Raw genomic sequence first — 22,962 nt, 5'->3', positions numbered from 1 at the left:
CTAGGGCCATCACAATTCCAAACAAAAAAGAAACTTCACTTTAGAATATTCAACATTGTCTAACATAACAGAAACAAAGAAAAAAAAATTACAAAATTTTACTTCTGCACTCTACTGTCAACATGAGAAATTGTCCAAAATTTTAAAATCTTGCAAAACATTCATCCCTCATCACATTCACCAGCCATCTCTCATCAAACCTACACTTCATTTCTCATCTCACTCAATCCTACAAATGCATCAAATGACCCACTCTCTCATTAGTGCTTCCATAGATATGGTCAAAGTAAGAGCCATCTTGCTTACATTTTATTATATCTAGAAGTTTTCTGTAGCTAAGTCAGTACTTAAATATTTCATACACCTTTGTAAACAACCTTAAGATGGTAAAATAGGTTGGATTATCCAAATTTTTAGTTACCACAATATATTTAAATCATTATTGTAATATAAAGGGCAGCCAATAGTAAAGGACCTGAATAAATATTTTAAGGTAATTAAAAAGGTTTATTACTCAAAAACTTGATAAAACTAAAAGGGAATTCTTAATGATTGATTACTTTAAAATATCTACATTATACACAACAATAAACCTTTGCTATAAAGGGAAAGTCAGTAAGGCCCAAAAACTATTCAATACTAATTGTGCTTTGAGACAGTTTGCTGAATGTCTAAATGATTTTAGATAGTAATGAAGATAAAATGTGGGCAAACTCAACAACAATATGCAAGTAAGTAAGTATGGCAGCACTGACACATCAAGGTTTAAACTGGCAGTGCTAATTTTCACTTTGCGACCCTTTGGCCAAGAATTGCAATTAAGGGCTGGGGGCCAGAAATCTTGTGCTTTTGTACACCCTCCCTGCTTACCTTTTGCATATTTCTCCATTTGCCTATTTAGAGCTGGTTTAGATCTGTCTAACATCACTGACCCCCATTTAAAACAAATAAACAGGCAATACTAGGAATCAAACCTGTACCCCATGGACAAAGGATTTCTTACTAAGAGTGCTTTCCACTTAGCCAAGAACATTATTACGACCAGAGTAGAACAACTATTAAAAAAAAAAAATTGAAAAAAGAAACAAGATGGATTTACAGCCATTTTCACTAATCTTCAATACACATTGTATTTTACTTAGACAAGTTATTGTAAGGCAGGTGTCAACAAAGCTCCAGTAGGGATTGCTTTACTTAAGATGCAAACTAGCATGGTGAATACTTAGCTGGTAAAAACCAAATACACTAGCAATGCCAGGAATTAAACCTGTACCCCTTGGACAAAGGATTCCCAAACCAGAGCGCCAACAACTTAGCAAGGAACACAAATGTGACCAGAGAACTATTATTTGAAAAAAGAAATATTGAAAAAAACTCAATTCATGGTTGTTGCCATTTTCTCTACTGTCCCATAAACAATATATTTTATTTAGAAAAATTAATTTTAAGACAGGTATCAACAAAGCTCCATCAGGGATTGTATTTACTTAAGATACAACAAGCAATGTGATTGCATAGCTTTGTGATATTCTAGTCTTAAATAATGATAAAAAATCAAATTTACATTTGCTATTTGTTTTCCAAACCATTTTAAGCAAAACCATTTGCAACAGCAATACGCCCATGGTTAGATTAGTGTCTATCCAAAATGCTTTACAACAGAAGGGACACATTTCTTGCAAAGCAAATACTCAGCTTTAATGCTATTCTGTGTCATCTCTAAAAAATTAAACTGTATCAGGTGTATTTTGATATAAGATACTTCTAAGACTTGTGTTTCACAGCTTTCCTCAATCCACTTTATAAGGTTTTAAAGATATGCAGACATTTCCTAAATTTTGAAAAAAAAATATTGATATGGCTTAAAATGCTACTCAAATAAAAGGAATTGCATTTTAAGAGCTAAAGCCAGAGTAAAAGAAACTGATAATTAAAAATTAAGGTAAATCTTGTTTTGTCAAAATTTCAATAGTATAGGTATAGACCTTCTGAGTAAGCAATTATCTAAGACTTAAAAATCAGAAAAGGGTTGACATAGAAGCCTGGCAGTACCTTCCCAGAGTGTTTTTGACCCTGGATTAGTTACTGAGTTTCATTCTTGTAACCTATTCCCTTTCCAAGATAATGAAAATTAGCTAAACTAGAATTTTACTAATTTTTGCTTTGGATTCATTACTGGAAGTTCTATTTTCCTGACTTAACCCATTTCTAAGATAGCAAACAGTAGCCAAACTAGAGTTTGACCTGAAAATTTATCCATGGCCCTATAGGGTAAGGCTGAAATGTAAAGAGTTCTGACAAAGATGCAACACATCTTGAAGCATCTAGTAAGAATAGTAATTGGATTAACAATGCTTTATAACCACTAGGGTCTTGCTTCATCAAGGTTTTATCTCTGAAGCCAAATTACCAAGCTAAGGTCAAGCCTAGGGCATCAAAAGGATGAAACAAAGATTTCCAAGTATCTACATAAGTTTTCAAAAGCATATTCAAACTCTTGACTTCCTGTCTTAAGGCCTATGTGAATCAAATTGCAGGATATAACCCAACATTTATCCAAATAGCCCTAATACGAAAAAAACAAAATTAAACCTTACTTTTGCGTGGCTAGAATTCTATTTGTCAGCTTATAATTCTTATTTTATATAGACTTATTTATAGCCTACGAATTCTTCTTTTCGAAATCTACGCCTGAAAAGGTCAACCAACAATTATGAATGGTAGAACCCTACGGTTAAAAACAATGACAGTTCTGGTTAAATTAGAGTTCAACCAGTCAATTGTTTCACGCAAAATCACTTTTCATGACAACCTGGTTTGTCACTGTTTCACGCAAAAACAGCGGTTGAGCTCAACCACACGGAGTGGTTGAGCTCAAACAGTCTCTTTGGTTGACGCGAAAAAAGGCCTCAAATGTGGCATCTAGTGATTATAGAAAATTTTGCCGAATCCATTATGCCGTCTCTTGATTTTTGCGGCAGACTTTTGATGTTCAACATATTATAAGAAAGACATATTGAAAACACTGAAAAGACATTGAAAACACTGAAGAAACCACAGTTTGAAAACTAAACATCTTCTTTGGAAAAATAATCAAATCTTATGTAATTTCGCCCATTAGTGACCATGAAAATTTATTGTAAGTATCTTAAAATTGGAGCTTTGAATCTTCAAGCTGGTTTTTTAATATTGTAAGGCACATAGAAACCCACCCAAGGACCACTGGTGGAAACCCTTAAAAAATCTGAAAACTATTTTAAAAGGATCATAAATAAGCTTACTTACTTTTATCATTCCTTAAAGCAGAATTGTTGATAAAATACCCCATCAGTTGTCATGGTATTCCTAAGATAGTAAGACAGCAAATCTTATTGATTAGGTTATTGTAAACCAAAGACTGGCAGGACCAATACAAGATGCTAGGGTAGGCTATATACAAGTGCTATTATGGAAGTTAAAAGTAAAGATTACCTTCTAGTAGTGTTTAGGGTAAATTCAAACTGAAATTATGGATGGGTAACGGCCTTCCATGATGTTATGACATTAGTAGATTCCAGGATGAGAATTTGAGAGAAACTTTCTTGGAACAGTTGGATACTAAACAAGAGGGTAAAATTATAATATATTGTATAACTAGCTTTTGTATAAAGTGAATATACCACTTGATGCCTTTTTTATGCTCTTTACAAATATGATAATTGCTTCTACCTTGAATTGAGATTTAAGCACTTTTTAGCTCTTAAAAATGACAAATTTTCAAAAAATTGTGACAGTTCATATAACTGACATATCAATAAAGTGAACATACCTCTTGATACCTTTTTCATGTTCTTTATGAATATAATAATCACTTCAATTGCAAATTCAAATTTAAGCATTTTATTGAGCTCTTCAAAATGACAAATTTTCAATTAGAGTATGACTTATTGCTCATTTTCCACAAAAAAATAATACTATGTTTTCTCAGCACCATCTTTTCCGTTGTTTTCAAAAAAACAATGCTACATTTTCTCAGTGCAAAATTATTTATAACAAGGTTAGGTTAGGTTAAAAAGTCCTTAAATTTAAATTTAAGGTAGAAGCAATTATTATATTCCTAAAGAGCATAAAAAAGGCATTGAGTAGTGTATTCACTTTATACAAAAGCCAGTTATACAATTTGCTATAATTTTACCAACTAGAGAGTTTAAATTTGACAATGTAGAAGACAGATAGAGTAATTTTAGGGAAATAATTTCTGAACATGCTGATGGTGTCTTAGGGAAGAAAGTTGAGAATATAGCTAGGAATAGCCTAGGCCAATTAGTGAAAAAGTTTTATGTTTAATAGAGAGGAGAAGAGGCTTGTACAAGGATGATCTGAGTGATAGATCATGTGAAAATAAGAGTAAGGAAGAATTCTATTTATTTGACTTCTTGCTATATCAGAAAGGGTTTAGATTAGGAAAATGAAACTTTCAGGGATGAATCTATAGACTAAAGTATGTCCAAGGAATGTATTTTGAAGCAACTACCTCCACTCCTTCTCCCTCTAGAGGGCCCTGACCTTTGATGACTGTTAAAAATATGTGTGTTATAGAAGTGAAACCTTGCAAAATAGATCTTCTGCTTAATTGAAGTACAACAAAATTGTTTTCAGCTTCATAACTTTGCTCAATTCCATTTTATAAGGTTTTAAAGATATGCAAATACATTTCCTAAATTTTGAAAAAAAATTGATATTGCTCAAAATTCTACTCAAATAACAGGAATTGCATTTTCAGAACTTTAACAGAACTTTAAAATACCTTCCTGGGACATACTTTAGCCTGTAGAACCATCCCTGAAAGTTTCATTTTCCAAACCTAAACCCTTTCTGAGATAGCAAGAAGTCAATGAACTAGAATTTCACCAAGAGTAATATAAAGAAAGTAGAGAAAGCATTGAAATATAGACTAAGGAGGTGTGAAGTAGAGACCAAGGATAAAATTGCTAAGGATCCAGAAGATACAGGTGGATGGCATAATAGTAAAATATTGTTCTTGCATATTAATAAGTTGAGAGGGAGTAGTCAATTTATACCCGTACCAGTTAAAGATAAGAATGGGGCCACAATTAGTGATAGCCCTAAGAGAAAAGTTAAAGAGAGATGAGCAGAACGTTTTGAACATATGCTAAACCAGGACAGAGTTGCAGATAAAGAAGTAGAGAAAAATGAAAAAGTTTGTGGTGCCTCAGATGTGATGGAAGATTCATTTTACAAGGAAGAATAAGCAATACTACTAAAAGGATTACAAAATAAGAAGTGTCTAAGTGTTGTTAGTGTAGTAAATGAGTTTTCTTAAACATGGTGGCTCTGAGGCTAGAAATAAGTTACTGAAAATTATGAATATGATTTTTGAAAAAATCATATTTTTTATGATTTTAGGAAAACCCTAATTAAACCAATGTACAAGAAAGGTAATAAAAGTGAGTGTAGTAATTATAGAGGCATTAGCCTGGTCTTTATAGGTAACAAATTACTTAGTAGTACTATACTTTTTAGACTGAGAGATGCTGGAGACAAAGTTTAAGAGAAGAACAGTACAATTTTAGGAAGAGTAGAGGATGTGTTGACCAAATTTTCACTATCAGGTTAATAATTAAGAAGTGCTTGAATTATCAAACACCTTTAGTTCTCAGTTTTATAGATTATGAGGAAGTATTTAACTCTATTGATAGAAGAGCTCATGTGAAGGTCTTATCCTTGAATGGTATACCAGATAAATTTGTTAAATTTTTAGTGTTATGTTCAAAAATGACACTGCTGCAGTTATCAGTTTGGCATTAGGTCAAATCATAGCACCGTGTATTGCTTAATTTATATACTTGACACTGTTTTCAAACATCTTGAGTTAAATAGCTCATGTGTTGAGGTTGGTTCTGCTGATACTAGCAAAGCCTTGACAACTTGGATTATCAGACATTCATTGATAATGCAAGGGCTTTAGGTGCCAGAGATTTTGTTTTATGTATAGTAGCTAGTTTTTTGTCTGACCATGAACAATATATAGTCCATCCTAATGGAGATTTATCAGGTTTTTGCTTGTTTCCTGTGGAGCACGTCAAGGGACTAAATTAGGATTTTTAGTTGTTTTGAATAATGTCTTACCAAGTTTTGACAACTCTTTTAAAATTGCAGATGATTTGACATTACTTAATCTTTGTCAAACTTCTACTACGTTAAACATTATACCTGACTCACTCATTAACAATTTAAAGAATGATCTTGACAATGTTAAACTCAACTTAAGCACACAGTAGTTTCTTGCTATTCTCATTTTAAAAAAAATATACTCCCTATCAATACTTACCTTTGCATACCAAATTTAAATACAGTTAAACTGCTTGGTGTGCAGTTGGACAATGACCTTAAATGGAAGTTCCATACTTCCCACTTATTTAAATCTGGTAGTTTTCTACTTAAATATTTCTTTCTTCTCAAACTGTTCTCCATATCACTTCAGAACCTTAAAATAATTTATTGTTCTTATGTAAGACCCTGTCTTGAATATGCTTGCCCTGTCTGGCATCCTAGGTTAACAAAAGACCAATGTTCTAAAACTGAAAGTATGCAAAAAAGAGCAATAGAAATTATACTGAGGATACTACATGCAATGAAGCCTTGGCTAGACTTGAACTTATTACATTGGAATCCTGACATCACATCCTTACCATGAACTTTGGCCACAAGTGCCTTAGTTCTGACTATCATTGACATCCCCCCCCCTAACGAAAATTCCCTATTCCTTCCAAATACACAACTCACAAGTAGAGCTCCAAATACCCAACTTGAGTTGTATCCCCAAATGTTGATTATGAGGTACAAAAACTTTTTTGTCCCTTATTCTTTCCCATTTTAATAATTGATTAGGTTTTTGCTTTGTGTTTATCCCCTAATATATGTTTTGTCATTGTAATTGTTCTGAAATGCTTATGCTAGCTTTTTTGCTGTTTTAGCCAATAAATCATATTCTATCCTAAGTGAGGTTAGCAGCTGGTTTTGTATTGAGTCAGGAATTAACCAGGGCTGTGTTCTATCCCCCTTTATATGGATCATTTTGATGGACTTAGTCTTAAGGAGCACAAGAAAGGTAATGGGAGACCATGGAATCAAAAGGGGAGGAAAAACTCTCCTGGACTTAGATTATGCTGGCAATTTAAGCATCTTAGATGAAAGTGTGAGCAAAATGAATGAACTTTTAGAGGTTTTGCAAGTTCAGGGTGCTAGAATAGGTCTGAAAATTAATGTTAGGAAGACTAAGTTGCTAAGATTAGGAATAAGATAAGATACAAAAGGTGGGTAACAAAAAAATTATCAAGTGGACAGCTTCACTTGCCTTGGTAGTATTATTAGTAAAGACAGTGGGATCAGTGAAGATGTAAAGAGGAAGCAGGTTGTCTACAGCTGGAGTGGGAGGGTATTGTAATGGGAGCTTTATGGGAGTGTGTAAAGAGGGAGGCTTTGAATATATTAGGATGGAGGAGGAGCATGCATAGCTGTGTTGGCCTCAGGTAGTTTTGTGCTGTGGTGAGTTGTTAGTAGTAGTAGTATTTTATGTTTGCACATTAGGGGCTGGGGTAAAGTTAGTTTCTAATGCATTGAATGTTATATTTAAATTTCAAGATGAAATTCTGATTACAAAAGGTAATTCTATTTATTAGCCATCTTATTACTGAGTTAATCAGGAAATTTACCCACCCCCTTTACTCACAGCTGTTCCTAGGAGGTGGGGGGGCAACTGGGCAGTTGCCCTGGGTGCCATGACTTGAGGGGTTGCCATGGCTGGGGTATTGCCTGCTTTAATCCAATTTTGATTTAGCTTTTGTTGTTTATATTTGGGTTGAGAAAGGGTGCTGTATTTAATTTTCCCCAGGCCTGGTTGGCACCACCAACCCTGGAAATGGCTCTGCCTCTGCCCTGTTTGTCCCTAATAAGGTATTTCTTCATTACATCAATGCAGTCATACATTACAGCTCCTATATTAAACTGGGCATCCCCTGAGTTTGTTTTCTCTGTGGGTGATTTAGTGTTGAAATCACCAAAATATTATTGGAACTGATTTTTAAAAGTATATAATAATGGAAGAAAACATGATAATTTGATTCACAGAAACATACTAGAAATTATAAAGTAAGAATTTCATTATTTTAGTATTTTCTTTTAGTTTGTAGGTATTCCTTGGGTTATATATGTACCAATCAGGGGTAGGGGTGCATTTGCAAGTGGATTGACTATTATATTTAGAAAGAGCATACAAAAAGGAATCAAGTGGTAAGTTTGCCTTCTGCCTATGCCAGTTATGGAATATTTTATGTATTGCCTTGCATCTTATATATGTGGTAGTACTGGGATCAATTCAAGAAAATTTAGGAGTTGGGGGGGGGGGGGGGCGTACAAAAATGTTTTTCAAAATGAAAACACTGTAGTAGAGGGCTCATCTAAAGGAAATATCTTAACAAATAAAAGTAGTGCTTTTATATCCCTTATCTTATTCTATATCTAAATATCATGGTTGCACTTTTCTGACAATGCACTAAACTCCCCCCCCCCCCTGTGATGGTCCTAATAAATGTCAAAATGCACAGTAGTCAGTCATATAATCATCACTTTAACAGTTAAATCACAGCAAAATCTCTTGAATATTACCTAGAAATTGGACTAGCTTGAACATTTTAGCCGCATACAACAGTCATAATTTTAAATATAGGCCTAGTGATTATCAATAGTGGAGATTGGACACACATTTAAAGCTTGAGCCTAATCTTAGAAAATGCTTTCCAATCTTACTTAAAAATAAGGGATTTATAATTGAGTTGTAAGTTTCAACTCATTTCTAGTGGTAAAACTGTGGACAAGATGTCATCTTCAGGGTCCCATTTAAGGACTTAAGGGATAATTTGTTATGGAATCATTTAGTATATTTGGATAGAGTATAAAAAAAAAAAATGAATCCAGTGATGTATTCATGTTCTTCCTGTCTCAGTAAGGAAAAAGCTAAATGTTTACCCCACTCTCTTATTATTAAAGTGTTTCTTTCAGAAGAGAACATAGAACAGAGTGCTATCAAAAGAATTCTTGCACAAAGATTGCCACAATATCTGTATAAACAATATTGCAATCCAATTTCAAAATATACTGAAAAGTCACCATTTTCCTAAAGAAAAACTAGTCTGTTGTTTTGGTAGCAGATAAGAAGCTCAGAGCTATTCCTAGGCTTTGGTGGTGCATGGGGAAAAATTATTTACAGTACCCTCTCCTGACTCAAATATAAGCAAAGAAGCTGAATCAAAGTGAAAAACTTGATCAAAGTGGGCAACACCCCCAATCAAAGCCCTCATGACAACGGCACCCAGGGGAGCTGCCTTGGTTGCTCTCCTCCCCTTTGAACAGCTCTGAGTAGGCTAATAAGATAGTTGACAGTAGTATGCTTTGAACTGGTAGATTGCCTTGTGCAACTTGCTGACATGGGCTTACTTTGGGAAGAAAATCATTCCCATACTTTTCTTATGTTTGGTTAGAGTTTTATGTATTGCCTCTTCTGATCTAACCACTACAATAAAAAAAAAATTTACTGTCAAAGATTCTGGGAATTTCTATTGATAAGATTTTCAGAGTCGCTTCCAGTTTAATTGTATCTGCCTTAGGTAATACATAATTGCTGACTTCAATCGTTGCTATCCGCCATTCATAGTGAAAACACCTAAACTCGTTTAACCAGTGTTATAATTTGTTCGTGTCATATCGGATGCAGGAAATTGATTTGGATTAGCCTGCTGCAAACCTAATTGGATAATATCTGGCACTATTTGAAGCTGGGGGGTCGTAAAAAAGCCCCCCTTGCGTGTAAGTCTTTGTCTCATGTTAATTAGAGTTACTAATTAGTAGTTTACAATGTCGTCCCGTCCTAAGCGCAAGGGCACTGTTTCTAACAGCACTGAACAACCAGGACATCTTTCGAAAAATCATCCGTCAAATTCAAGCGCGGATATAGGCAACCAATCTTCTGACCTGAACATGAGACTAACTCAGACTCAACAAGAATTGGAAGCTGTAAAAGCGAATCTCAGGGATGAAATCTCACGTAAAGTTTCCGATCGCATAAAAAATCAACTCCCGCACTCGGCTGAATCAATGATATCTGACGTATATGATTCTTTGATGGTGGAATACTCGCCAAAATTTGATTTTATCGAAAAGCAACTAAAATCACTAAAAAACAGCTTCATGATACTCGAAGAGAGAGTGAAAAAGATCGAAAGTAGACTTGACGATATTGAGCAGGAAAATAGGCTGGATTCACTTATTTTCAGTGGTGTCAAACAAGCTCCGGGTGCTGATGTAAAATCGTGTATTAATAATATTATCTCGGACAAGATGGGCGTACAAGTTTATGTTTCGGAACTAACTAAAGTGTATAGATTTACCCTTTCAGAGAATCCTACGCGGCCTGATATGATTGCACCGGTACTCGCCCAGTTTTTGTCTAAGGATGTGGCTAGAAAGGTATTTGCTGCTAAGAGCAAACTGGCCAAATCTGGTATATTTGTGTCTGAAAGTTTAACTAAGAAGCGACGAGAAATTCTGCAACTGGCTCGTGATAGGTTAGGTAACCACAACGTATGGTCCGATCACGGCCGTATTTTCGCTCGATCTGGAAATGACGCTCGGACACGCCGACTGTGGAGTTGTGACGACATATAATCTGAGTTTTTTTGTTTTTTTTTTTCGTTTTAGTAGTTATAAATGTGTACTTTAGTATTTACATTCTTTCGTAGTAATAGTTCTTTAATAGGAAGTAGGATAAATTATTTATGAATGTTTTCACGATTACTTCGGTTAGAAAAAGATCGCTTTTCGTTGGATAATATTTTGTCGAGTGATGTTGGTAGCCGGTCGGAATTTTCGGATAAACAGCCTGCAAGGCATAGTAAATATGTTGCAGTAGATGATGTGAGTGCACCCGTTATGCTGTCCGGATTCCAGATTCTCCACTGGAATTGTCATTTAACTACTTCACATGAAGATGTAGTTGATATAATTAATAAACTTAACAGTGAGGTGCAAGTGATAGGTATTTGTGAATCATTTATTAGTGAACAATGTCCTGCTTCGTTGTTTAATTTTCCAGGTTACACACTTATTTCCAAGAACCGGTCATTGATGGGAAGGGGAGGTTTAGCATTCATAATCAAGGATGATATAAAATTTAAAGTAAGGGAAGATTTATCTTTATGGATTGAAGGTAAGATTGAAACTTTTGTTATTGAAATAGTGACAAGTAATAATAATCCACTTCTTATTTCATCGGTGTATAGACCCCCTGGTGCTAGTCCGGATTTTTTCCTAGAGGAAATTGAAATTTTAATATCTGAAATAAATCGAAATTTTGATAAAATTGTAATCATAGGTGATTTTAATTTTGATTTATTAGATCTTCAAGCCAAAAATTTGGATTTCCTTAATGTCATGCTTTCATTTGGTCTTTTCCCATTAAATTCTATCCCATCCCGATTAACAGACCATTCTGCAACTTTGATTGATAATGTTTTCGTCACTGAAGTTATGGTGGAAGATAGCATGTGTGATGTATTAATCCATTCTGGTTCGGACCACTTACCGCTTCTTTGTTTGTTGCAGAAGTTATCACATTGTAAAATTAAAAGAAAAAACAAGATTCTTCGGCGTGACATGAAAGAAGTTAATCTGGCTAAATTTAAAAATGAAGTTAGTTCGTTGGATTGGGAGGTGGTTTACAATGAAAAAGAATGATGCTTCAAAAGCTTTTAACATTTTTTCAGATATTCTTTACCCTGTGTTTGAGAAAAATTGCCCATTGAATAAAATTAATTGCAAGAAAGCTAAACCGAGAAAGCCGTGGATAAATGATGAAATTTTGAGTTTAATAAGACAAAGAAATAAGTTGTATTGTCAATATCTTGATAATCCATCTGAAATGATTTTAAATGAGTTTAAAGAGTTGAGAAATTATGTAAATAATTCAAAAAGAAATGCAAAGAATGAGTATTATTTAAACCGTTTGAAGATTAAGGAAGGTAATATAAAAGATACTTGGGGAATTGTCCGTGAAGTGATAGGATGTGAAAAAAAAGATATGTGTATAACCAATTTAAAAACTAGTAATAGAATTATTCATGATAAATTGGAAATAGCAAATTACATGGGTGATTATTTTTCGAAAATTGGTAGTGTTATACAGAATGAAGTGTCTAGAGGTAGTTGTGCCGTCAACATTAAGGTAAATCCTTCAAGCATGCAGAATGGGTTTGAATTTGTACCATGTAATGTAGAAGAAGTTGAAAAAATTGTTTGTAGCCTTAAATCAAATTCTTCTGGTGTAGATGGATTGAACCTAAAGGCTTTTAATTATGTGTCGGTGTATCTTTTACCGGTACTGGTTCATTTAATTAATCTCTCAATGGTTAAAGGGCATTTCCCGTCGGAACTGAAACAATCTAAAATCATACCTTTACATAAAGGTGGGGACCCCTCAGAACCCTGTAATTGGCGACCAATTTCCATTTTACCTTTATTTAGTAAAATTTATGAAAAAGTTATTTATAAACGATTGTATGATTTTTTGGATTCGAAGAAAATTTTGTATAATGGACAGTTTGGTTTCAGAAGTAAACATTCCACTAGTCATGCAGTACACCATCTTTTAAGTTTTGTTGATAATGCATTTGAAAATAATATGATTCCTTTAACTGTTTTTGTAGATTTCCGTAAGGCTTTTGACACTGTTGATTTTAATACTCTTCTTAGTAGACTAAGTGGGCTTGGGTTAGGTAGTACTTGTGTAAAGTGGTTTTCATCGTATTTGCATGGCCGGACTATCAAAGTTGCTTTATCAGATATATCAAGCAGAGAGTTCGGTGTTAAGTGTGGAGTGCCTCAAGGTTCCGTGCTGGGACCTCTACTTTATCTTATTTATGTTAATTCGTTGGCTTCACATGTTGGAGTTGAAGCGCTGACCTCTTTCGCGGACGACACTGCGATAACAGTAATTGGTAGTTGTTTGGTGCAGGTTGCACATAAGGCTAATTTGGCACTTGAACGTTTGCGCAGTTTTACAATAGGTAGTTCCCTAGCAGTTAATGCATCTAAAACAAATTACATTATATTTAGTAGAACATGTAGGTTACTTAATGATAATAATAACATTTTTTTTGGACATTTACCCATTAAACAAGTTTTTGAAATTAGGTATTTGGGGTTTTATTTAGATAATAATATTAGGTGGAAAAAGCATTGCAGTGTTATTGGTGCTAAAATGGCTAGGGGTCTAGGAATTTTGAGGCGTGTAAAAAAAACTTTTCCGTTCAAGATTTTAAAAATCATTTATTTTTCCCTTGTTCATCCTTATATAGATTATGGTTGTGTTCATTGGGCTAGTAATTTCTTCTCTAATTATAAAAGGATCCAGATTTTGCAAAATAAAAGCATTCGATTGATTGCGGACATAAAAGAGCAGGTTGAATCCAAAACTACTGCTAGCTTTTCCCGGTGTAATGTTTTAAATGTTGGTCAGATTCGTGACTACCAGGCATCAATTTTTGTGTTCCAGAGCATGAAACATATATGCCCTGAGTATTTTCATGATTATTTTTCCATGAATCAGGAGTACCATAATTATGATACAAGAAATTCACAACTTTTAAGCCATGAACAAAGAAAAACAGTTCGATCATCATATGTGGTTCGGAATCTGGGGCCTTCTGTTTGGAATAGTTTGCCGGCTGGCATCAGGGAGTCTGTCACTTTATATGGGTTTAAAAATAAATTGAAAATGTTTTATTTAAGTAATAGGTTTTGAAGGGCAGAAGGTTTTTGATGTCTTTTTTTTTTTTTTTGCAGTTTATTGATGTGGGGTGGGGACTGAATACAGGTAAATGATATTTAATATGATTATTTTGTTGTATTTTGTTCATGTGTATGTGTTGTTATTTTTTATATATAAGATAGGCTAGGTGGTTAATCATGAGATGTTATGTTTAGATATTTATTTATAAGATGTAAATCATATTATGAAATTGCAGCACAAGTCCTTAGGACTTTCTTTTTGCTGCAACAATTTATTAGTGTTGTCATTTTTTTATTTATGTTTGTATTGTGGATAAAATAAAACTTACCTACCTACCTACCTACCAATAGGTTACTTAAATTTTTTCTTCATTTTCAACATCATTGAGTTCATAGTGCCAATCTGTAATTACAAAATCAATATTTTTTTTTATAAGCTATTGCTAAGGGCTATATTTTTTGGCAATTTTTATCTTGCTTTTAATTGTATAAATTTTATTTCATTATATTACTCTTAAAAATGTTCTGCATCTGTTCTGGTCAATACATAGTTGTTTCATGGGAACTCTCAACTTCCTGATCCTTATATAGCTACTGAAGAAAAATTATATTTGTACTTGAGAATATTTAAATTCTAAATGTTTCTTTTAATTATTGTTTTATTTATTTTAGGTTGATTATCCTTTGTTCTTATATTTTACCAATATGTCTTCAGCAGGATGTGTAAAAAATATTGAAAAGATTAAGATGGTGCTGGAAGAAGATTACCATGCTTCTGGGCTAAACTACCATTTTTTAAAGGTATATGTAGAAAAAATCACTATGTTCAAAACTGATCGTCAAAATGATTTGAAGCAGACATGACTTTTCATATGATGTTTTTATCTGTGCCAGATTTTGCTTGTATTATCTATTTTGTAGAATGATATTCTCTGACATGGAGGTACCTGGAGGGCTAAGCCTTGGAGAGGAAGGGTTAGTAATTTCTTTATGTATAGAGACAATTGGCTTACCATCTTTTCACTTACAAGGGATGAGGCAAGATGGTGAAAAACAGGGATGAAATCCACTTATTCATTACTCAAATTACATTTTATTAATACCAAGATTCAACTAAAATTAATTTTTGGGATCAGTTATTCCTAAACTCATCAGGAACTCAAGATCATGAAAATTTAGGGAGGGGGCAAAGATTTTTTTTTATTTATTGAAAAAAAACTGAGCAAATATACCTAATACAGGGGCAGTGATGGTTTTGCTTCTTGGAGATATCATCAACGAATCTATCCAAAAACATCCTTTACCTTCTCTTTTTGATGGTCACGATGATCAATGAATCTGTTGTTTCTCATCATTGACTGTAGATAACCCTTTGTATGCCCTAATGCTGAGAAAAATGATCTATTACCAGAAGTGGTCACAGGCAAAGTAGCAACTAGCTCAATCAGTTTTAGTACTGTAGAAAAGGCAGGTAATAAAGAATTCAGATAGGATTTCGATAGCTTAAACAAGATTCATTATTAAAATATCACTTTTTGAAAGATGCTACTTTGCAAGAGAAAGCTGGGATTCTTTGGATAGTCATCAACAATAATAAGACAATCCTTTCTCTTCTGAAAATTCAAGCAAAGTGGAAACTTGAGAGATTGAAGGCAGATAAAGTATTGAGCAAAGGCATTTTTTTCCATTAAAAGCTTATCCATCTCACTGAAATGGCCTATTACCATAAAGTACGGAATTTTACTGGAGTATGATTTGCAAAATTACAAAAGGTACTAACTATTGTAAGTTCCTTTGAAACGAGCCTTTAGTCGTCTCTCCGTGTTGCTCCAGTGCCCTAGTGGCAGTTGATAAAAAAAAACTTGCTACTTTTTTGTGAGCATTTGGCTAGGCATTCAATCCATTTTCTAGACAAATTATCTGCATTGCCAGATGCATACCGCAAATGTTATTACCACCTTGAGAATTTTCCTTCTTTAATTTTTTTTAACAGTTCCCACAGACACACCGCTCAGGGCTAAAGCAAATCCTAAACTTTCAACAGCATTTTGTTATTTCATTTCAAATTCAGAGTCATGTTTATTTCAAATTGTGGGTCAGGAGGGGTGGACTCATCAGATAAATTCTCAATCCGATATTCTTCAGAGGGACTCAGCAGCAAGGAGCTGCTAGAATTTCAAGTTTCTTACTCTGGAGCATATTCCAGATTTCACTTGGGATATTCTCTACGCAATTACTAGTTCTATCTACAACGGGTTTGGTACCTTTAGCGACTTTTTTTTGCAAATTTGCACTTAGCAAAAGATGTACTCCATTGATGACACCAAACCTCAGCTTGTCATTATCACATCACACTTTAAACCAAAACTTAGAAACAAGACAAGCATCAGGGAACTGATTTTGTTTTAGAAATTAGAGATTTACTAAAAAAAAATACATTTTAAATGTTTTCAATTTTTTTACCTTCATAAATAAAAAAATGTAAAAACTTCAAGGAATGAATAGTGGTATAAGTCAATTAAACTGACAATGCACGTTCATTTTTTTTTTCAGTAACATGCAAATTATGTTCTGGCCTTGGAAGGGCATGAGAATTATTAGCCATACTCACGTCAAGTTTTGCTTGTTTTGAGTTTGACTTAGCTATTTATTGTAATTTCTGTTTGTTTTGAGTTACATTTATTTATTGATTATGATTTATGGTAGTTTTACGGTTGGAAGATTATTTGACTTTGTTTCTGCCCATTTTTGGCTTAATGGAGCTCTTTACTTTCCTTTGAAAACCTATTTTGTGGAAAAAGTTTTAAAATTAATTTCTGCTCGTTTTTATTGACGTACACTTTTTCATGGAAATTTTTTTTATACAATACAATATAGTTTGGGTTGCTATTTGTATGTTGGAGAAACTTTTTCAACAATTTTTAATCCTGACACAAATAGCATTTTTTTTTAATTTAATTTTTACCCCCTGAAGTTGACCTGAAAAATATAACTTAATGTCATTTCCAAATGATTCTATCTATGATCTTTGACAACCTGGATACACTTCCACTCTTTTTGTTTATTTAAATCGTAAGAGCCGAAATAGTTATAGTAGTAGCCCAATAAGCTTCAACTTAATGGCCCCTGTTGTTCTCAATTTCTTGCTGAGGTGTCTTATTGGCAACCATGAACGCGACGTCTTCTGATTTAGTTTAAAGCAACATTTAGTTTAAAACCATAATGGGCTAATTGCATAATTGTGGGGAGGGTGGGTGGGCTGATATGCCCGTTATCCCTAAAGACAAAGTTGCTGGTCCTTTTCTATGTTGGACAAAATAGCTGTCTTAAAACTATGACTGGATGAGCTCGGAAAATGAATGGGCTTGAAAGAAAGGCTGCTTGCCCTCCAATCTCTTCTTATTTTTAAAAAGGGCACCAAAACTTTTAATTTTGAATCAAATTAGCTCCTTTAAAGTTTTCAATGATATTTCTTGCTATTATAGAGTGGTGCTGCCTATAATATTGCTTATATGCCCTTTTGAGAAAACCTACATGCATATAGTATTTTTGTTTAATTGAAACTCCTAAACTTCTCCTAAAAGTTTTGCCCCAGTACCCTTAACACCATTAGTTACAGCAACTGTAGAGGTAATATCAAAAGTATGCACATAGTACCTTCTGGCTAGTTCAAAATCGTCACAACTTACCTTTAAAGGTCTACCTTAATAGTATAAGTTGTTCTTTAGATATTGCTTTGTTATCTTTTTGAAAGTCCACATGCTCATAGTTTGTTTTGATTTATTTCAAAATCAGCCTAAATGTTCTTTAAAAACTTTGTCTTAATACCCCTAGCTTGCAAGGTAGCAATGGTTCCAGCAGCTTTAGTAGCAGTATGCGCATTGCACCTGTGGTTTCTTTAACATCCCCTTGAACAAACGCTGAAAGTTTCAGCTTAATGCTATCAATCGTTCCTGAAGCATTTCTGATGCGTCCACTTGATAACCTGTGTGGACAGAGTTTGTTTCTAATTTGTTCTATACAGTTACTATGTATCCCAAATTCTTCAGATTAATATCCCTAGTTTTAATAGTAGTACTACTACTAGTAGTAGTAGAATTGATTATAATAATTTCATCTTTAGTGACAGTATTAGTAATAGAAGTGGTAATAATAGTAACAGTAATAGTAGTATGAGTTGAAGCAGTAGCATTAGCATGCAAATGTTTTCCTGTGGTTAGTTCAACATCCCTCACAACAAGCCTTGTTAGTTTCAACTTCACATACCAAACTGTTCCTTAGATATTCCTGTTACAACTTTTTGACAACCTGCATGCAGACGGTGTGTTGTGATTCAGTCCACCTTCCCCCTTAAAAATTCCTTGAAAATTTCATATTGCCTTTTGGTGAGAATATCTTCCCCTGTAAGGATTCTCTAGAAGTTCCCACTTAATACCCGAATCAATTCTTGAGATATGCTATTTTGACAATGTGCATGCACGTAGCGTCTTTTGATTTAGTTCCAAGTTTCCCTTCGATACTGTAAATGGAGTATTGTGGTAGTAGTAGCGATGGTTGTTGTAATAGTATTGGTTAGTATGCAAAATATTACCTTTTCGATCATTTTTGGAATTTTCCAAATTAATATACCTGGTTATTCCTGTGTTACATCCTTTAGGAAATCTGTATGCATGTGTTTTGATTTAGTTCTATACTCTCCTCAACATTTTCTGAAAGTCGCCTGGATGCCCTTCGTCTTCTTAGAAAGTAAAGTTCAAACATACATTATTTTCTCAATAACATATATTATGTGTAAAACAATGAACGAATTGACCTTTCAACAATGCTGAACTAAATAGCTCTCTTAAAATTTCGATCGGATGTGTTTTGGGGAATGATAGGTCTGGGGTGGGGTGATTACCCCATTCTCTTTCTAATCTTAGGTGGACACTAAAAATTCCGACTTCCTATCAAATGACGTCCATCCGATCCAATATTTATGTGACCATCCGTTTCATAAAAAACGTATATGCCCCAGGCGTAACTTACAAGCTTTGCTTATGGGCCCGGGGGATTGTGTCCATCCCAAAGACATTGTTATATAATTTTTGGTCTATTGGTAAGGAAATGGCTATCTAACAATTTAAATTGAATGTGTTTCGGGAAAAGAGGATGCCAGGGAGGGGTGGAGCTAGCTTCTCTCCATTATGTTTGACTCTTAAAAGAGAACTAGATATATTTCCAATCAAATGAGCCTCTTCAAAAGTTCACACGACTACCATTTCCGTAAAACCTTACATGCCCCTGAGGCCTAATGTACACCCCTTACCCCAGACTCTGGGGAATTCTGTCAACCCAAAGACCTTATTATATGATCTTTGGACTATTTTTGAAAAAATGGCTATCACAAAATTTCTGTCGGATGTATTTGTTGAAAATACTTTTTATGGGGGGGGGCTGCCCCCGATCACTTTGACTATTAAAAAGGGCACTAGAACACCTGATTCAACCTTTGCGTTGAGGACTGTGAGGGGGGGGGTGTCATCCTCAAAGACATCACTTCCAGACCTCTAAACTTCGCTAAACAAAATGGCTGTCTCAAAATTTTTATTAGATACATTTTGGAAATTGATGGGCTTGGGGGGGGGTCTGTTGCCCTCCAATAACTTTTGACTATTAAAAAGGGCATTAACCCTTTGAATTTCCAATCAAATTGAGTTTTTTTTTAAGTTTCTCCAATAACAAGTGGTCATCGCAAAATTTCTATCAGATGCATTTCAGGAAAATACAAGTTGTGGTGGGTATTCGCTCTCCGATCCCTTTGGACCTTAAAAAAGGCACTGGAGCTTCAGACTACCAATCCAATGAGCCTCCTCCGAAGTCTATACGACAATGCTTTCTAACCTTATATGCCCAGGGCATAACTTACAACCTTTACCCTGAGGGCTGCAGGGGGGGGTGTGTCATTCTCAATGATATAATTTCCGGGCCTTTTAACTACACTGAACAAAATGGTTGTCGCAAAATATTGACATGATTTGTTTGGGGAAATGATGGGCGTGGGAGATGGGCTAGTTGCCCTCCAATCACTCTTGACTATTAAATAAGGCACTAGCCCTTTTAATTTCCAATGGAATGAGGCAGCTCTTTACTTATGCAGCGCTATTGCGCTGCCTATGATAGCATCTGCGAGAGTATTTGTGGCACCTATATTGGATTCATCTACCCGCCATTCATCATTCTGACACTCAAGGGCTTAATGCTAGAACTATTATCACCAGCCAAGGAATTTAAGGAGTCTGCGAGAATTTTGATTGTCCGAAGTCATAGGGGGAAAAACAACCACAGACTAGAATACCTTCGTTCTTTTGGTAAATGCAGTCTCGATAGGGTTTGGAGAAATGGCGGGCAACGGCCTTACCATTACTATGTTCAGTAAAGTTATTGATTTTCATGTTAAATTCCTTAAGTTCAGGGGTGTGTTACGGTAGTTTCTCCGGGGATAGTTGGCCCTTGATCAGGCTCACAACATAGCAAGGCAATAGTGCTTTCTTCTCATAACATACATCGATTGAATTATGTCGATTTTACACCCGGGCTTTTTTCCTGTTCAGTGGGTCGGGCAAACACAGCTTCAGCTATGGTAGTTTCTTAGCCTAAATGAAGTTTGAAAGAAATCACAGGCAATTTTCATAATTGAAACTACCGTGCATTCCGCTTTCCTTTCTTGCAAGATAAACTTCATGACATGATTCAGCACTAGTTTTTCACTTGCCATTTCGCACCGAAATAGTCAGCATATGTCCAACTTTTAACTCCTTGGGCAAATATCGTTTTTAATTGACAAGTTAACTAGTATAACAAATCAAGACTTTTGTCTTAGCTGTGGCCCCAACACTGCCTCATCTCTTGTTTCAAATAAAGAAAGAACTCTCTTTATTAGAAAGAACTGGAATAAAAATATTATTAAATAAACAAAAATAGAAACGAGAAATAATAATAAAATATCCAGTCTTCATTACTCATCAATGCTCAAATTTCATGGTGACAATATTTGCAGAAACTCTAGAAGATCGTTATGTGCTGTCTTCTATTAAGTAGTACTGACAACACAATGTCAATATCTAGAAGTCAATCGAGCAATTCAACTGATCCCAAATCCCCAGTTTGCCCCCCCCTCCCAATAGAAATTTAGTTTCCTCAAAAATCTTGTCAAAAATAAGTTAAGCTTGGATAATTCAAGCATCCACAGAAATAGGTAATTTTTTTTTTAGTATATATTTGCCTTGTACTCTATGGCTAATTTTTTAGTTTTCACTGTCATTTTCTCTTGGTTTGGGAAAATTGGCTCCAACGTCGCCCCCTCCCCCCCCCAATATTTTGACTAAACTGCGCCAGTGTTCCAATAGTCTACAAGTTTCAAGGGACTTTACTTTAATGTTTAAAAGATATTTTTACAGGTTGGTTGGTATAATGAAAAAGTTACGAAGCCTTTTCGTTTGAACTATGACCCCAACGCTGCCGCATTTGTAGTCATCAGTTCTCCAGAAATGTTTGAAAAGACATTCATTCCTTTCCTTCTCAAACGGCATTGCATTGGTGAAGGTGATCCGTTAGATGAGTCTTTAGCAAATCATTTGAAGTCTTTGGAACATGTAAGTATTTGATTGTTGTTCATCAATCAAATCATAAATGCCTCCTTTCTTCCCCAAGAAAGTTAAATTAGCGCATTCATCAGTAAGCTGATCATTTGTGCATCCATTCTACAATATATAGAAATAGGAAAGAGTTTACTTAGAATAATCGGATAGAAATAAACAAAAGAGTTCATGTAGCTTAAATAAGATTAGTTACGTGGACTTAGCAGAAGAGTTTAAAAATATGAATGAAGGAATGAAAATAACAAGAATAAGAAACAGGGGATGAAGTATGGCTTGTTTCCAGACTATGGAGTAGGAAAACCAGAAAGGAAATGTAAGTATTTTGGTTTGATATGAGATAATCCTCGTCAGTGAAACAACATTGAAGGGTTTTTCGGGAGAGGGAAGGGGAAGATACTTATGAATTAGTTGTAGGTGGTATGTTTTCAATTTTTGGGGATGAAAGGCCAAGTAGGGGAAAAAAAATAAATACTTTCAATTCTTATCTCGTATAGGATGCCAGGAAGTTGTGGGATACGACCATAAAAACTGTCTCAGTGTGAAGTTGAAGATTGTTAAAATATCTTGAAATAAAAGATATACGAGCTTTGAATCTAGCCTTCATTTGTACGAAGCAAAACTAGACTAGAAAAAGAACCCACCTTTCTTCATTATAATACCTTCATCTTTATGATAAAAAGGTAGTGTTGTCTTAAATAATTTTTAAGTTAAAAGTACTCCACAATAGCCATAACAAATATCTGGTCGTGGTTATTATCTTTTTTTTTACCATGTTAGTTAGTTAAATATGTATTTAAAAGGTGCTCTTTCTGAGGACTATTCCTGCTGTGACTAAGCTGGTTGCTAAAAATTCATGCATACAGTTTTTAGTGAAGGTGATAGGTGTGAGTGATGTTGTGACAAGTTGTTTCCGTCACTAAAAACTCTGGCAAAGATTTTATGGAAAAAAATCTTATGTGAGGGAAGGTAAATTATATACCTGTAGCAGTAGTATAATGGGTTATAGGTGGCTTTCTGAGGACTAGTATTACTGGGAAACTGCTCCACATTTCAGCTAGATAAGGCGTGCATTATGATAACCATGCACACAATCCTTTTGATGAAGTTGGCAAGTTTTAGCGATGGTGGGTAAGCTAATATCATCACTAAAAATTCTTAAAAAGATTATCCTGGAAATCTGCCTTGAAAGAGGATTAAGAATATACTTGGGCCGATAATATAACAGGTAAGAGAGAAAGAAAAGTAAAGACTTTTAAGATAGGCTCTAGTATAAACTGGGATAATCCAGGGCAATATAAGCATGGAAGTCCAATTTAATTATGGTTAGTCAGATATCACATTGCCAATAAAAGGCATTTTCGTTTGAACTCTCAAATAGTAAATTCACAACCTGAATTTCAAATATGCTGTTCCACTGATAATCTAAATCTTGACTATTCTTGCAATCGAGATTGTGAGTTCATAATCTTAATTGTAAATT

The 22,962-nt window shown here is 34.5% G+C and overlaps 1 protein-coding gene across 5 annotated transcripts in view; it reads left to right on the top strand.

The window, feature by feature from the left end:
• Nucleotides 1-2,940: 2,940 nt before the first annotated feature.
• The window catches only part of LOC136030051 (cyanocobalamin reductase / alkylcobalamin dealkylase-like), a 29,505-nt gene continuing 9,483 nt past the window's right edge, over nt 2,941-22,962 (top strand). For 2 of the 5 annotated variants that reach the window (XM_065708673.1, XM_065708672.1), the window contains exons 1-3: nt 10,822-11,232; nt 14,515-14,643; nt 21,282-21,476. In XM_065708673.1, the coding sequence (XP_065564745.1) occupies nt 10,837-11,232; nt 14,515-14,643; nt 21,282-21,476 (720 nt within the window). In that variant the 5' untranslated portion in view covers nt 10,822-10,836. Of the gene's footprint in view, nt 3,140-10,821; nt 11,264-14,514; nt 14,644-21,281; nt 21,477-22,962 lie in introns of those variants that run through there. The other 3 variants (XM_065708674.1, XM_065708675.1, XM_065708676.1) reach the window with 3 other exon arrangements.

The sequence above is a fragment of the Artemia franciscana genome, chromosome 8, assembly GCF_032884065.1.
Source record: "Artemia franciscana chromosome 8, ASM3288406v1, whole genome shotgun sequence".
NCBI classification, from domain to species: Eukaryota; Metazoa; Arthropoda; class Branchiopoda; order Anostraca; family Artemiidae; genus Artemia; species Artemia franciscana.
Note: the sequence above shows the minus strand (reverse complement) of the source record. Positions and strands in the feature narration are given on the sequence as shown.